Below are 16,026 nucleotides of genomic sequence, written 5' to 3' on the forward strand. Positions count from 1 at the left end.
TATAAATTCTATTGTTACAACAAGAAATTATCCAATAAACATACATTACTTTTTGTGCTAAGTTTAGTTCACAATGTCAAAACTGTGTTCATGTGTCATTACAGGCCAGTAAGGCCCAATGGTTGGTGGAAAATTAGCATCTGACAGACTGCGGTACTTTGATTTAATCTGCTATATATACACATATATACAGTACTGTGCAAAAGTTTCAGTCTCCAGCAGCTCTGTTGTTTTTTTCTGTGATCATATGAATTGTGAATGAAGTGATGCGACTTAAAGCTGCTCTTATATATTAGCGAGCTGTCAGTGAGTTTAACTCATGCAACATGTGTATGTAACAGCATAACAGCATTTTTTACAGCAGATATTTCTATAAATGAAATAGTAGGACAAACACAGGATTTACCAGTAACATTAATGAAGGTTCCACTCCAGTATTGACAGAGCTGTGTTATTGTTCAAGTGTAAGAGTAGATCATGCTAAATACTCTACACCTGTAGAGGATGTTTTCTTTTTTTAAAAAACAAAAACAAAAAAAAACTGCATACATATTTTCTGGATGTGTTCCAGTGAAGTGAAATAGAAATAATTATCCTTGATTGTTGTTATAGCAGCAGCTAAAACAACAAATCTAATGGTGGCCTGAGTCTCCTGCACAGTACTGTGTGTGTGTTTATATATACACATATATATATATATAAATATATAAAACAAGGTTCAGTTCAATATTCACAGTGTAATAACATCTGAAATATAATGGAATGTGATCACACCTGAAAATATGAAATGTTTCCTACATGTATGAATAACCTTTTCATATGAATAGGACATAGGACATAACAGTCAACAATAGAACTAGAAGAAAAAAATAGAAGAATGAATAACCAGCCTGTATGATTTATATATTGCATTGTCTCAAATTATGATTTCATTATACTGTAAAAATATATATTTATATATAATGTTTCATCCATACAAACCAGTTAAAACTGTATGAGCTCCAAATTATGGGAACATTAATTAAGCTTTACTGAAATTATATTCCAATTATGTCAAATGTGTGAAACTTTTAGTCTTTTTTTAAAAACCTAAACATGTTAGTGGCTTTCAGCCGACATCAATATAAGAAACAAAGGAAGAGAAAAACATACCTGTTCCTCTTCTTGTTCAACTTTCCTTCGCTTCATCATCTGAAAAGTTTTAAGTTGTAAAATTAACAAGAAGCAAAAAAAAAAAACACTGTTCACTTTATTAAAAAAGTACACTGATAATGTTTACTAACACAAATGATTTTCCATACAGCAAAGTTTAAAAAAAAAAGTCGATTAACAAGTCCTGTGTGTGATGACATGGACACCAAGAAGCAGCCATGATGAATATCATATTTATACTTTGGTCCCCACAAAAAATGTCTGTCTATCTGTGTGTGTCATGGACTCGAGTGGACACGCCCCCAGAATCTTAGGTTTTAAATTTAAACACTTGGTGACTGTCATTCAAATGTATTAAGGTAATTAGTCAAAATAAATGAGCTGGCTGACTTTACAGACTTATTTCATGTGTAAATACATTTCATAGAAATCATATGACTCTATAATAATACTTCAAATGCACCAGAAAACTAGAAATGTTTTAAAACAGTTCAAAAACATATAAAATGGTCTTACCTCCAATAATTGTAAAGTTTTTTGGTGTTCTTGAACGTTTTTTGCAGTTAATTGGTCCTCCAATCTTTTCTGACACATGTGATGATGCTGCTGCAGCCTCTGAACTCGGTCAGACATGTTGGAGACGCGTTCAATGCAAGTTTGGAAACCTGGACTTTAATGTGAAAGGATGCTCATAAATGTTATTTATTTATATAAATGACTTAATAAAACTAAAGAGAACATTATTTAAGTCATAGTTCTGAGTTTCTATGTAGCATTAAGATTTTAAAGAGTTATTAGTTTAAACATAAACATGTTTTGTTAGGGTCATTAAAAGTGAAATGTCCGTTTTCCTGTGAATGCAGCATTCTAAAAAAAATAAAAATAGTTTGCAGGTGCAGGAAGAGGCGGGAAAGCCTGACCTGACTGTAACACTTTTCAGTGCAGCCTTCATTGATGGCCCATCAGAGGGAGGGGGGAGAGGGGGGAGAGGGGGGGACATGCTGCACCTGCACTGATGTTTGTCTGCTGTTAATCTGATGCTGCCCATCCCCCACCTTTCTCTCTTACTCCCTCAAACTGCAAGTTCTGTTCTGCTCAGAATACAGACATGTTACACATAGTAAAAAAAAAAGTTTCTCCTTACCACACACACATCCACCCTGAAATATCTGACTCCATAAAATATAATATAATACAATGTATGGATTATGAGAGCTTGTCTACATGATGTCGTGGATGTAGTGTTTTTATATATATTTTTAAATCGTGAGATTAGAGTAGAGATTTTCTAATAAATATTTTAACGACTGTCTAATACAGATGAGAATGCTATACTGTGAGAAATGACAGTGAATCTTCAACCTTACATTTTTTTAAAGAGAATTTAATGAACATTTTTCCCTGTGCTTAGCATTACCGCTCAGTGCGCAACAAAACAGCAGTTAGAGATTGACAGAGTTCTGATCGTCCTCAATATTTCTCAGAAGTGAAAAACGTCTTCTTCCATTAGTTCAACCTGATCAGATGTACATTAATACTAGTGAAATATGAATGTTTTATAAATTACAAGTGAAATCTGGGTTACAATGTCTTATGTTCCTGGATCTGCATCTGTTTCAATGCACCTTTGATAATTGAGACCCACTATGTGTGAGACAGGATGGGTGTATTAACACAAAAGTACAACCAAAATGTCATCATTTACTGGATATACTAGCTTCAAGGCAGTGAGTCCAAACCTGTCTTTGTGTTTACAGCCTTTCAGTCTTTATTTCTATATGTCAGTGAGACAGGAGGTAGAGTGTCATTTGTGATGAGGAAGTGTCATGCTCACAAAACAGTCGGTGAAGATCTGCCCAATTTAAAATGATTTTTACATCACAGAACTCTGAGCTGTTCTCAATCAACCTGAGAATCTCAGCCTGAGCCTGAGACAAGAGTGTGGAGGCCAAGGTTGCGACTATACAGTCATGCATAATGGCTCTTTTTGTGTTAAAAGTGCAAGTAATGTAGTATTTTTCAGATTAATGGTGTATTATTTCACACACTAACAGCATCATCTATGAATCAGAACTTGTATTTTTAAGATCTCGACCCCTAAGCAGAGGATTATTTACTAGTTGTCCCTAATTCTGTTAAATTCTGTTAACATTGCACCTGTGTGAGCCTGTTTAAATCTATGTTTATCTCAGTAGTTATTGTCCATGTGCTGTTCTTGTTTCCTGGGACTGTCCAGTTCAACTGGCCACTCTCTTTACTCACACATGCCTGGTTTATGCACCGTGTTTCGCCATTGTGTCTGCTGTGTCAAGCTCATGTTGAAAAACAAATACACTTTTCTACTTGTGCCTATACTTCAGTTTAGTTTTATTGTAAGCATGTTAGCCTGTAAAGGCCTGAAGTTCAGAGAAGAGAAGAGCTGAATATTGTGGAGTTAATCTGCTGTTAATCTGATGTTAGTCTGATGTTAGACTGATGTTAGACTGATGTTAGACTGATGTTAATCTGCTGTCAGTCTGCTGTAGGTCTGCTCACCCCACACCGTTCCCTCTTACTACCTCAAACGGCAACGACTGATTAAATTAGACAAAGACTTGTGTACTGTTCTGCTCAGACATAATCATGTATGAGAAAATCATAAGCATTATGACGGGAACAAAATCTAACATAGACATGTTAGACATAGTAAAAAAATCACTGTATGGATTATGTGAGCTTGTCTAAATTATGTTGTTGATGTAGTGCTTTTATATATTTTTAGTAGTTATTGAAACTGTCTTTTAACAAAATACGTATTTCAGATGGAAAGCATTTTCTATCTGGAAAACAGGGAAAAGTGCAGTGCAGATACGACAGTGACATGCAAATTAAGACTGAAAATACATCACAAGGCAACTAGCCCATTGGCCTGGTCCATACAGCCTTGACTGCAGTCACAAGTTGTCATGTGAATAAGAAATTTAGAAAAGGAGACAATGGCAGTAAACAGAAAGAGACTGGAAGAACATAAAAAGAATGGTTCAAGAAAAAGAAAAAAACAACTGTGGAGTCAAACTAAGAGAGAAGATGATGACGAGGCTGACAATTATCAAATGTGTGGTTTCAAAGCAAAATGTCAATAAAATGAAGTTTTCAGTTAAACTCTGAGTTTAAAGCAAAACTACTGTTAGGATGGTGATCTTAAGATTGACAGATAACATGTTTAATCCCCTCTGTGAAATTCAAGTATGACTTTACTTAAAATATAATAAAATTAATGTAATTCATGTAAATTAAACTAATTTTTCAGTTTATTTTTGGTTACGGTACATTATAGATTCAAATGAAAACGTCTCTGAAAGGTAAATCAAAATAACATTGAGTGTATATTATTAATACTGATGCAGTCAAATCTGTTTTATTTGTACAGCACATCTCATAAACATTACCTGAGTGTGCTTACAATTAAAATACATGAAACTCTTACTACAATTTTTCAGTTTCCTTAATAAGCCTATCCTCTACACTCATACACTGATTTATACACATGATTTGCAAAAGTGGTTCAAAAATATATATTTGAATCATTATTTAATTAATCTGTGGCTAAAATTGACTATTTCCAGTTTAAATATTATTATTATAATATTATTATTATTATTATTATAACTCTAATTGTGGTGCTCTGGATTATTGCTAAAGTTTTTGTGAATAATAAATAGTAATAATTATAATAATAGTCAAAGCTCTGTTTGCATTGTTTTTCATTTGAAATGTACTGTCTGCCTTTGAAATAGCCAATCACAAAATTCCCCTGCTTCAGCCAATCACAAAATTTGTCTTCACTCCACCCATTCGAAAAAAAAATGTGGGTGCAGTAACACTGAGTGGCCACATGGCAAACTTGAAACACACACATTTCTGAGTTTTCTAAGTCTATGAGGACTTCTGCTGAAACTTTGACAGATCATCCATTAGGGTCAAAGGAGCTCATCCTAGCATTATCCTTGTTAGGACCGGGCATTTTGTCCCCACAAGGTAAAATGTCCCCACAAAAAAGGTAGTTTGCCAGGGGGTGGTCCACACAAGCATAGAAAGACAAGAACACACACACACACACACACACACACACACACACACACACACACACACACACACACTCAGTCTGCCAGCTGACGGGTTCTTCCTTCACACCGCCCTGCCAAGACGACGTGTTCTGCCAACAGACCGGCCTGACTACATCCTCTCTCTCTGTTTTTTTTTGCACTGAACCCGAGCTTCATTGACTCCACAGCAAAAGCACACATCACACACCTGAATATCTGATATCACATCCTCACATGAATCCTGCAGAAGCGGCTTCTCCACAGCGCGCACATCTCTTTGGCTGACTCCAGGTGCGCGCTTGGATGAGAGGGCGCAGCGCAGCGCAGCGCAGCGCAGCGCTGTGGAGCTGTGCCCATGTCGCCTGCAGGGGCGTGGTCAGGTCGAGATGTGCCTGTATCTGTGAGGCCTCCGGGGCGTGTCCTCGCGGAAGGGGGCGTATGTCCCCCACCCACCCCCCCCCCCCCACCCACCCCAACACGAGTCGGTCTCGGTGCGGTTCGCATGGGAACGTGGGCGTTTATAACGTGCACCGGCTCATAGATGAGAAAGGAGCTCTGACAGTCAACCACTCATCCCGGGAGAAGAGCACAAGCAACTGAACAGGCAGAGTCCAACCAATCCGGTGCGGCCCAATACTGGAACATTCGGAAGCTGGAGCGCATTTGACGCACAGACTCGCACTTGCAGCAGCGCAACCTGACAGTTTCCCTCCATTCACTCACTCACTCACTCACTTCACCTGCAGCCGAACATGGAGCGAAAGATTCCTGATTTCGCCGGAAGCTGGGAGATGAAGAGCTCTGAAAACTTTGAGGAACTTTTGAAAGCACTGAGTAAGTGATGGAAATGATAACTCTCTTTTTGTTGCGCAAGGGTTTATTTTTAATGACGCTTCTATTTGTGCACGATGACAGCGCATGTGTGTCAGTCTGCTGCTCAAGCCCTCTCAGCACATTGCGGGTCAATTTTTGCTTTGTGCCCGTGTGTGTGGATCACGGGTGAGGGGGCTCTTTGTCATTCTGCACAACCCAAAACTCACTGCTTGGCCCTCTGCCAAGACTCACCGCTGATTCTCTCCTCTCCTCTCCTGCTTCTGACACAATAGAGACAAACGGGCGACGCATCTGTCTGCTCACAGCCTCAGTGCGTCCGTGTGTGTGGAAGAAGAACCGTTGTGACGCGATACAGTGCAGGACAGTCAAACACCTGCTGCTGAGATCCACACAGCGTGTGCTGCGTCCCCACCACCCATACAATAGTCTGGCGGGGCGTCTCCACTCTCTCTCCCCCCTCACACTCAGAGATAGAGAGGAGGGGAGAGCGAGATTAATCTGTCACTATTAGTTAATTCCCACTTGGTAATTTGCCAGTGCACATGGAAGTCATATCATCACTACAAATGTGTATATATATATATATATATATATATGTGTGTGTATATATATATGTATATATGTGTATATATCATAAAATACACTAAAGTATTGGTATATTTCATGGTGTGATTCTGGATCAGTTATTTTAAGTGCTGTATTTTTGACAGTAGTTTTTGGTTATATTTTAACCTATTTGATTCAACTCTTACCAGCAAAGAAAAGTATATTATTTACACATTAGAGACATTTAACGCTAAAAAACTCCCTAACGCGAACCCTTAAAATGTCCTATTTATCGCAATTGCAAATCTTGCTTATCGTATATTACAGTATATGATATTGTCACCCTTGTTCCAGAATATGCATTGAATCACCAAGTTTTTTTATTCTTCTGATATATAGCTCTAATCACCACCTCTCTGTTACTTATTATACAGAGTCAAGTCAATTTGATCACAAATACAATTTTTTCTCAAAGGGCTTTACGGTCTGTACAGCATGTGACACCCTCTATCCTCCTCAGTGAGGGAAAAATGGGATGAATCTCAGGATGAGCCACGGAGGAAAGAGTGGAAACCTTAAAATACAGACATGTTAAGTGTAGAAAAATGGCGGGAATTGTAACAGAAGCTAACAGAAGAGAGACAGATGGTTGCAATAACCGCAACATCAACTTGCATTATTAACAACATCGATATTAGTAATAAATGAAGATGGCATGATCACACTGGATTAGGAATAAGCCAAATCCAATAAAATCCATACACCCCTACACATCAGGGAAATGCTACAGTAACGACAGGTGGCTGCCACTGTCATGTGATCACGTTTTCAAATGTTTATGTTATAAGTGGTTATAATAGACCATGACAAATTAGTTTTTAAAAGCTAAGTTGTTCAAAAACAGTAAAAGTCTGTATTGGACAAATATCAGTATACTCAAGGTTGTGATATCAGAATCTGACCAAAAAGTGCTATTGAGCCACCGCTAGTAAAAAAAAAATAATAATACATTATTCTTAATATAGACAGATTGACACAAAGCCAGAGCACAAATACCAATTATCCATACAATTAAAAAATGCAGAGATCAAAAGTGTGTGTCCACGCAGCAATGCATGTTAAACAGTACTGTATTGTATGGGCACTTTTTTTTTTTGTGACAATTACTCACTTTCACACATGCGCATACACACACACACACACACACACACACACACACACACACACACTCATTCCTATGTCACTCAGCATTGGTATGACTGACAGAGGAGTGGCCCCCCTGGTTCCATTGGGGGCAGAGCACAGCTGGACACAGATTGTCAGCACTCACCCTCCTCCTCCTTCCCTCCATGCTCTCTTCCTTTCCTCACTCCTGCTCTCCTCCCCTGTTCTCACCAGCTCCCGGTGTCCCAAATGCTTCCTCTGCCCTCTGCTCTTTGACCTGTGACACGGACTGTCTGTCTATCAGTGTGTGTGTGTGTCCTTGTGTGCATGGGTAGAGGTCTGTGTGAATCTAATCATTTCATGGTCTCAGGTTGGCAAACGTCTGCACAGGCAATTGTTAACTTTTCACAAATGGCAGCGAGTTGAGAGGCTTCAGCGTCCTTTGTGGCTTACAAATGGTCCACAGGCCAGTGTCCAACTTCTGTGTCCAAAGCCAACAGACTGAGGCTAGTTACTGTCTACAGGTCAGTTAGTTGACTGAAATAATTTACAATTTATTCAAACTGAGATACATATTCAACAGGAGTAGCTTTTAAAGCATTTCTGTCAACTCCACCTTGCAAAGTTTGACTCGTTATGCTGCTCCACAAATACCGACTTGGAACCCAACACAAGGATGCAACTAATTCAAATTTCCATCATGAATTCATCTTTTTTTTAATGTTATTGCTGAATCATTCAATCTAAAATATCACACAATGGTCGAAACAGGATGTTTCATATACTGTATTTACTTGACTTAAATGATCAGTGGCCTTGTGACCGACTGGTGACCTGTAGGGAGTAACCCGCCTTTCACCCTATGTCAGCTGGGATTGGCGGCAGTGCCCTCCACGACCCTCATGTGGTGGATAAAGCGGTAGAATCATATAACTTTCTTTACAATCAAGTAGTTTTTTCTGAATGTTTCTATTACAGTTGGGTAAAAGTACAATAGTTGTATATACAGTGCAGTATTGCCCCATTAACGTAAAGGAAAAGTACTTTAATTTCACTTATCTGCAGACAAACACAGAGAAACAGAAACAACTCAACAATGCACAGTGTTAACTGCATGATGCTCTTAAGTTTTATGCATCACACTAGAACGCGACTATGCACATACAGTGTTGCACTGTTTATGTTCAGTACATACAGTGCACACACGCACACAGTGAACAGCCTGGACATGATGCAGGCTGAATGACTGTGCATTTCTGACTGTGTATATATTTACCCTTGGTGACAGGTGGGAATGTATGAGAGGTGAGAAGTGCGAAACCCAACTCGACGGCAGATACGCACTGGACGCCCGTACACACTTCCCCTCACACTTGGGCAGAAATCTTCACACACTCCACACACAGACCACAGCCCCTCATCTGTCTGACTCCCCCCTCCTCTCTCCTCGCTCTGTGCCTCCTTCCACACCGGCACGGCTCCTTGCTCATTTCTGTTCCCACGCTGTATCATCGCTTTCCTTCTGCCTCTATACAGTGTTGAACAATGCTGCGGACGTATTATAGCCTCCCTAAATATTCATTCTCATTCTTATATACAGAATATAATTTTTATTTATTGTAAAAAAAAAACAAAAAAAAAAACCCACAAAATTTAGAAAAACAAAAGTTTTGCCTCTTTCTTTTAAAAGATAATTCAATGCAATTGCTTAAACACTAATGATATATATAAAAGTGTGGGAAAAAATAATTAGTTGGCTCAACATCCCCATTCATGATAACACACACACACACACACACACACACACACACACACACACACACACACACACACACACATTGTTAGTTTTGCGTGTGTGTGATTGCAAAGATGATTGAGAGACTAAAGAATGCAGATGTGCTGGGCTTTGTCATGACCTCATTCTTTCCTGACCATCATTATTGGACAGAGCTGTTCAATGTTGACTGCTCCTATTACCCTGAGAGTGCAGAACACACCCAAACACACACACACACATACACACACACACACAATTGCCTGTTGTTTTGCATAATTTGGTAACTGCAGGTTTCGTGCTGGCTCCTTTAGGCTCGATACATGTGTGTGAAACAAAAGAGATCTGTCCTCCTGGATAGAGTTCAGTTCCGAGTGTGTCTTGTTTGCCCGTGACTCTTCCTGTCCTCAAGACGAGCGTTTTACTTGTGTCCTTCTGCGTGAGCGTTGTCCTTCATATGAACCCCGTATCTTTACTTACGCAGTCAAATGCACTCGTCCTCTAATTCACTTACACGTGTGCATGTGTTTTAGATGTGAACGTGATGCTGCGAAAGATCGCCGTGAAGGCGGCCTCCAGGCCGCAGGTGGACATCACACAGGACGGGGAGACGATGTCGATAAAAACGTCCACCACGGTCCGCACCACCCACATCACATTCACTGTGGGGCAGGAGTTCAACGAGAGCACGGTGGACGGACGTCCCTGCACGGTACTCAGTACAAACCTAGCAACACAACCCAGTCCTAAATGTCTCCAGTTTGTCTTTCTCTGCACATGCACCCGCAAACACACCTAACTAAACACAGACACAGCAGTGAGTGGAGGGAGCTGTCCAGATTACATCAGTCAACTGTGTAATTTGGCTTTTCATCATATTTGGACTGATAGCATATCTTTACCCCTCCCTTGGTCTCTGAAGACCTATCATGCTACACTTCGCTCCTTCACACTCTTTACGACCCCTTTCAGCTTCCCGTCTTCCCCCTGTTCCCCCTTCTTGCCCTTTAACGCCCCCCTGTCCCTCCCCGTGTCTCCTCCTTGCCCTCCTCGTTTTCCCATAGATGGCCTCTGTTTGGCCGTCTCCAAAGCAAACACATGCGACCAGCCAGCACTTTGCTGTACTCGCGATGAGTGCATCACAAGTTATCGCCTCTCAGTGATGGCCCCGCTCCACCATACTTGCTTTATAGCCATTGGCCGCGCCCTCGTTATCTCCCCTTCCCTTACGATAATACCACAGCATTCATTTTAGCCTCCATACATGCGACAATTGGGTCTACGAAAAAAGGTCTAATGTATTTTTTCTGTCCTCAGAGTTTCCCACGGTGGGAAACAGACAGTAAGATCAGCTGTGAGCAGACTCTGCAGAAAGGAGACGGGCCTAAGACGTCCTGGACCCGAGAGCTCACCAACGATGCAAAGCTCATCCTGGTACGGCACATAGTTCAGAATTTATATCCAGAAACCAATATTTTGGATTTGACTTGAAATAATTTGAATCCTCCCAGAACAAAAACACTGACTGTTATATTGTCTTTTATCCATATCTCACATACTAACAAAATAAATGTTCCCTGTAGCTATTTAACACCCTGATCAGCAGTTTTGAAAAAACTTCTTAAAGCTATAATATGTAATTTGCATTCTGCATTAATAGCTCTCAAAACGATGATTTTGCTGAGTAGTGTAATTACATTAACCAAAATCAAGAACGAGTAAGGACATCTTCTGAACTATTACTAAGTCAGCGTGTTGTTTTTATTAAATACCATTGTGTATATTTGTCACTAATGGATTACGAATAGTTATGTTTACCTGCTGCCAAAGATATCCCTGTAAAGAGCAAACACACTCAGGGGGAACCAAACAAAACAAGACAACTCCCACGATATAACTCACGCTACGTCCCGATGTCAACAAACTAAGTCCTTTTTTATTGTTTTGATTGAGAGACCCCTAGCGGCAGATGGTGCATACTGTACGATAAAGAGCTACATCACATTGTTGTTGTAACCATACTGCAAGTGTAGTCATACGTTTAATACAAATTAAATAAAAAATAAAAACATACTTTCTGTTCACACTGGTATGCATTTTCTAAGTAGCCCATTTGTAAAACAAGATTACCCTAACATTTGCAGGCCACAGCACAAATTGTTTGCTTTAGATTTATAATCATACAATTATCCGGCTACCATATCTAATTATTCTCCTGGCAGAGGATGAAAGAGCACATGCTGAAATTGAAAAACATGTCTGCCCACAAACAGAACTGTTTTTAATAAGAAACCTCACACAGCCGACACTACGGGTTGAATAAGACAAATTTTAAGAAGTAGAATTATTTGACTGAAGTCAGTAAACAGTCTGATCAGTGATAACACACATTATCTACAACCCTCTGTCAACAAACAAAATAAATAGAACATAGGAGGGATTAACTATTAATAATTAAAATGCAATATTAATTGATGCAATCAGTCAATTGCCAAGGCTGCAATATAATTGTCTTCTAATCTTCTACACCAGTGGCGGTTGCAGGGGAAGCTCATTTCAGGCCCAGATATTTATACATTAACTCGACCCACATCGATAAAAATGAATGAAAGAATGCACAACTGGAAGAAGGATACACGTTAATTACGTAAAACACGGAACTGCTATACAGTGTTTTTATTTATTATAGTAATAACAGAAAATCTCAATATTGAGGGCGATACAGCCCTTAAACTCGCCCCTCAACTTAATTTTTCTGAGAATCGGGACAGCACTTGCACTAGAGGGAGCGCACATTTTTGAGATTGAGGGTAGCAAGGAATTGGAATTCACCCCTAGTTTGCTTTAACACTGCACTTTAGTGAAACCAACCAAATCTTTTGAATAACATATCCCCCTCCTTGCCTGAGATGGCACTGCATCAAGAGTTACTGAAGGAGAAGATGAGACAAACTACGAACAATAAAACTCACTCATCTATTGGTTAATGCAGGGCAACTTCTGTTTCCTCCACATAAAAGCAAAACATGGAGCTGCATCCAATCCTATCGCTTTAAGTGAACACAACATATGCGCTGCAACAACGGTCTCATTTCTCCCAGTTATCGTTCTACACACGCGTATGTTTTGGTTGCGTTTACCCACAATGCCCTGCGTTGTAGTCCGCTTCCTGCACTTGAAGTGAACTGAGACCTACGTTTTTATTGATGTGCATCAGAGTTCGATTGCGCATTCACACCTCCCCAAACGAACCGGACTTTCCAAGCAAACAAACTCGGGTCTGGTGTGAATACTGTGCACCCTCAAGCTTTAAATGCCAGCTGTTTTTTCAGATGCCATCAGTAAAATGTCCATGTCTGTAGATGATAGACATTCCTGAGTGGCAGCTGTGTCACAGTAACTAGGTCATGACGTGAAACAACCCTAAAGTAAATTGTATGTTAGATGCTGGTGCATATCCTGGTTTAGGCTCACGGCCAGGACACTTTTAAATGACTTATTGTGTTTCATATCATTTCAAAGACAAGCTTCTTGAATCAATGGCTTCAATGAGAGTCAAGAAGACAATGAGTATTACTATTGCAACAACACATCATCAGTAGGGTAAAAGTAACCTGTCTAATCCCAGCAAAGGTTCCCTGCACAGTAAATGACACACATTTCTTCACGTTTTTAACCCTGTAACATGTAGATCACTCAGAGACAAAATGCACAGCACTCAAAGGATTCAGGATATTTATATATTAATCCCATAACATAACATTGTGGCACATTGTTGTGAGGCATAAATTAGAAGATCACATCTAGAGGAATCCAACTTAAGTCGTTTTATAGCTATAGATGACTGGGTTGCAAAAATATCAAATAAATGCATCTGGCCCATGGACTAACATTAAAAGTAGCTCAGTTAAACAGTTAGAGTGCGTTTTTTAAAACTTTTGGATCAAAACATGGACTCATCATCACGTTCTTTTCCTTCTTTTCAGACCATGAGAGCCGACGATGTGATTTGCACCAGAGTCTATGAACGACACTGAACTACAGCACTTCTCACTTTTCGTCCTTCCTGACCCCCCCCCCCCCCCCCCCCCCCCCCAGACCCTCGAAGACCCTCACCGGCATCACCACTTGTTTCACAGCTCCCTCTCTATCAAGGCAGCGCTGGAAGATAGTAGTGTCTAGTTTCATTCCTGTATCTCTGTTAGCTCCACAACACAGATGACAATGTGTGGTAATTGTATCTCGTATGTCACGTATCTACATAATAGTCTTGGCCTCTGATTTATCTGTCTTTCCAGCACCATCGAACATGACCAGCTGGTTTTTAGACGTGAAAATGTCTCTTGCCGTGTTGTGTGCCTGATTTGCTAAATGACAGCTCATGTATTTGGTATATTTTGTGCGTGTATGTGTGTGTGTGTGTGTGTGTGCGTGCGTGTGTCGCAGCAGAAGAGATGCAAGACTATTTGTAGATGTAAACCAATCTATGAGCTCCTCCAGTTCCAGGTCAGTTTTGATGTGCGTCTCTCTCTCTCGCTCTCCCTCAACTTTAATCCTTCCTCGTGATGCCATTTTATATTTATTATTACTACACCAGCGTCTGAAACAGTGCCGCTAAGGTTTTGTACTTGTGTCTCTTTTATATGAAATGTGATCACAGCAAACATCACTTTCTATGGGAAAACAATAAAGCACGACATTAACTTGGCTTGGCTTTCGACTCTTGGTTCAAAAACAATTAAGATCGTGGATTACAGCGTGTATATTTTATGGTTTGTGAGTACAGCTGCATAATATGTGCACATTAGAAGGCTCCCTCTTATTTTAGGCTTTCCGTCAGCTGTCTGCAACTAGAATAACTCGTCTGTCCCCGCCCTCTGTACCAGACTCCTTCTCAGTTTTTCTGTCTATCTCATCCGTCCCTTTCCTCTCAGCCCGTCATTCATCTCTGTGCTGCATGCCCTTGTTAGTCCTCTGTCATTCTGATTCAGTGTTTTCATATCATTATTATTTTTCATGTGAATGTGGTCTTCCTGTGATTTCTGTGACGTGACACAAATTCAGCCAGCTGTATGGATCCTACTAAAAAGACTGTTCTATGTTTTATTTCCCATTTTATTTTCCATTTGAGGACTAGTTTGAAACACGTTTATTCTTTCTCGTTCAGAGTTTGCTGTCTAAACCATAAACAGGTACACGTGTTATTAATCTTTTCACCAGATTGACAGCAAAAAAGAAAGCCAGATGTCAACATATTTCTTTCCAAAGCATGCTTGAAATGCAGCATCATTTGGATATTGCAGACCGCACCTATTTTTTTTTTCTCCAATTTCTGTATAATAAAAACAATATTGAACTTAAAGGGACACTGTGTAGTATTTATGGGTTTATATGACCCAAAATCCTCTTTTTTATACATATTACGTGCTCCTGCATTGTCTAGTCGCTGTATAATATTCTTTGTTTCATTTTCGTAGTGTTTCAAAAAGTCATGTAAAATAACATGGCCGCTACTGCATTGCCACGACGCCATGTTTCTACGGGAGCCTGTATAGACAAACGCGAGAGAACAAATCAAGCGTCGCTTTACTTGTAGCGGAAGTCCCGCCTCCACTCTCTCCGCTTCGTCTGCTACGGCCGCGGTAGCTCGCCCTCTCCCTCGCCTCACGAACCTCATCTGCTGACACGGAGAAAGACGACGAGGACGACATTTGACCGGCTGAGGATACCGTAGCGCTCAGGGAAGGGAGGGGGTGAGCAGAGGAGCAGTTCTTTGTTGTAAATTTCAGCCTCTCCTCTAGATGGCACTATAAACTACTTACTTCACCTTTAAATACATTTGATGTTGTCCAATTTACCAGATTTACCCAAAGTAAATAAATTAAATGTGTGTTCCTAAATAGTATCTATCTGTATACACCAAGTAATTTTGGGAAATGATAATGACTACTTCTAATCTAATGTATAACAGTATAAATTAATGTTAACAAGCTTGTGAACTTAACTCTGAGCTAGCTCATGTAAAATGTCAACTTACACAACAATGCATCTGTTGTTATGGTAACCAAAGTAGTGTGATGAGACAAAGAGAGGGACCTTTTAGAGGCGGACAGTAAACTATCTGACCAATTACCAAATGGTCAGTTGCCGAAGATCAGTGGGCGTGTCGCTAATAGCAGGAAATGCCAACTGGATTACAGAGTGACTCTGATTGACAGCAGATGTGCTTAACAAGGACTGAGCTGTTGAGGGACCTGGAAATGGAAAAGGGGCTCGGGAGAAAGATGGATGACCCAGGGTTTACTCATGCACCCAAATATACACACGCCAGACACACGCAGTTACACAACAAGTAGGATAGGGATGGATTCCTCATGGATTTACTGATGCTAAAACTGCCCCTTTTAAACCAACTATCTCTTCTTTATTCCTCTTCTTGCCCTGCAGCTGTGCATAGTTACAGTGTGACCC

General features: G+C 40.1%; 1 protein-coding gene across 1 annotated transcript; it reads left to right on the forward strand.

Annotated features, from left to right (window-relative positions):
- The first annotated feature begins 5,755 nt into the window (after positions 1–5,755).
- Positions 5,756–14,110, forward strand: crabp2a (cellular retinoic acid binding protein 2, a). The gene is made up of 4 exons (XM_083894491.1): positions 5,756–6,071; positions 10,089–10,267; positions 10,873–10,989; positions 13,542–14,110. Exons 1-4 carry the CDS (start codon positions 5,990–5,992, stop codon positions 13,590–13,592), a joined length of 429 nt encoding a protein of 142 aa, XP_083750617.1. The 5' UTR covers positions 5,756–5,989; the 3' UTR covers positions 13,593–14,110.
- The last annotated feature ends 1,916 nt before the right edge of the window (positions 14,111–16,026 follow it).

The sequence above is a fragment of the Microchirus variegatus genome (genome assembly GCF_963457635.1).
Source record: "Microchirus variegatus genome assembly, chromosome: 1".
Classification (NCBI taxonomy): Eukaryota; Metazoa; Chordata; class Actinopteri; order Pleuronectiformes; family Soleidae; genus Microchirus; species Microchirus variegatus.

Excerpts from the sequence above, each read along its gene's own strand:
- crabp2a (XM_083894491.1), top strand. The coding sequence starts at position 5,990 with ATGGAGCGAAAGATTCCTGATTTCGCCGGAAGCTGGGAGATGAAGAGC. Across the intron at positions 10,268-10,872 it reads TGGACGGACGTCCCTGCACG|AGTTTCCCACGGTGGGAAAC; the intron begins GTACTCAGTACA and ends TTCTGTCCTCAG. Across the intron at positions 10,990-13,541 it reads ACGATGCAAAGCTCATCCTG|ACCATGAGAGCCGACGATGT; the intron begins GTACGGCACATA and ends CCTTCTTTTCAG.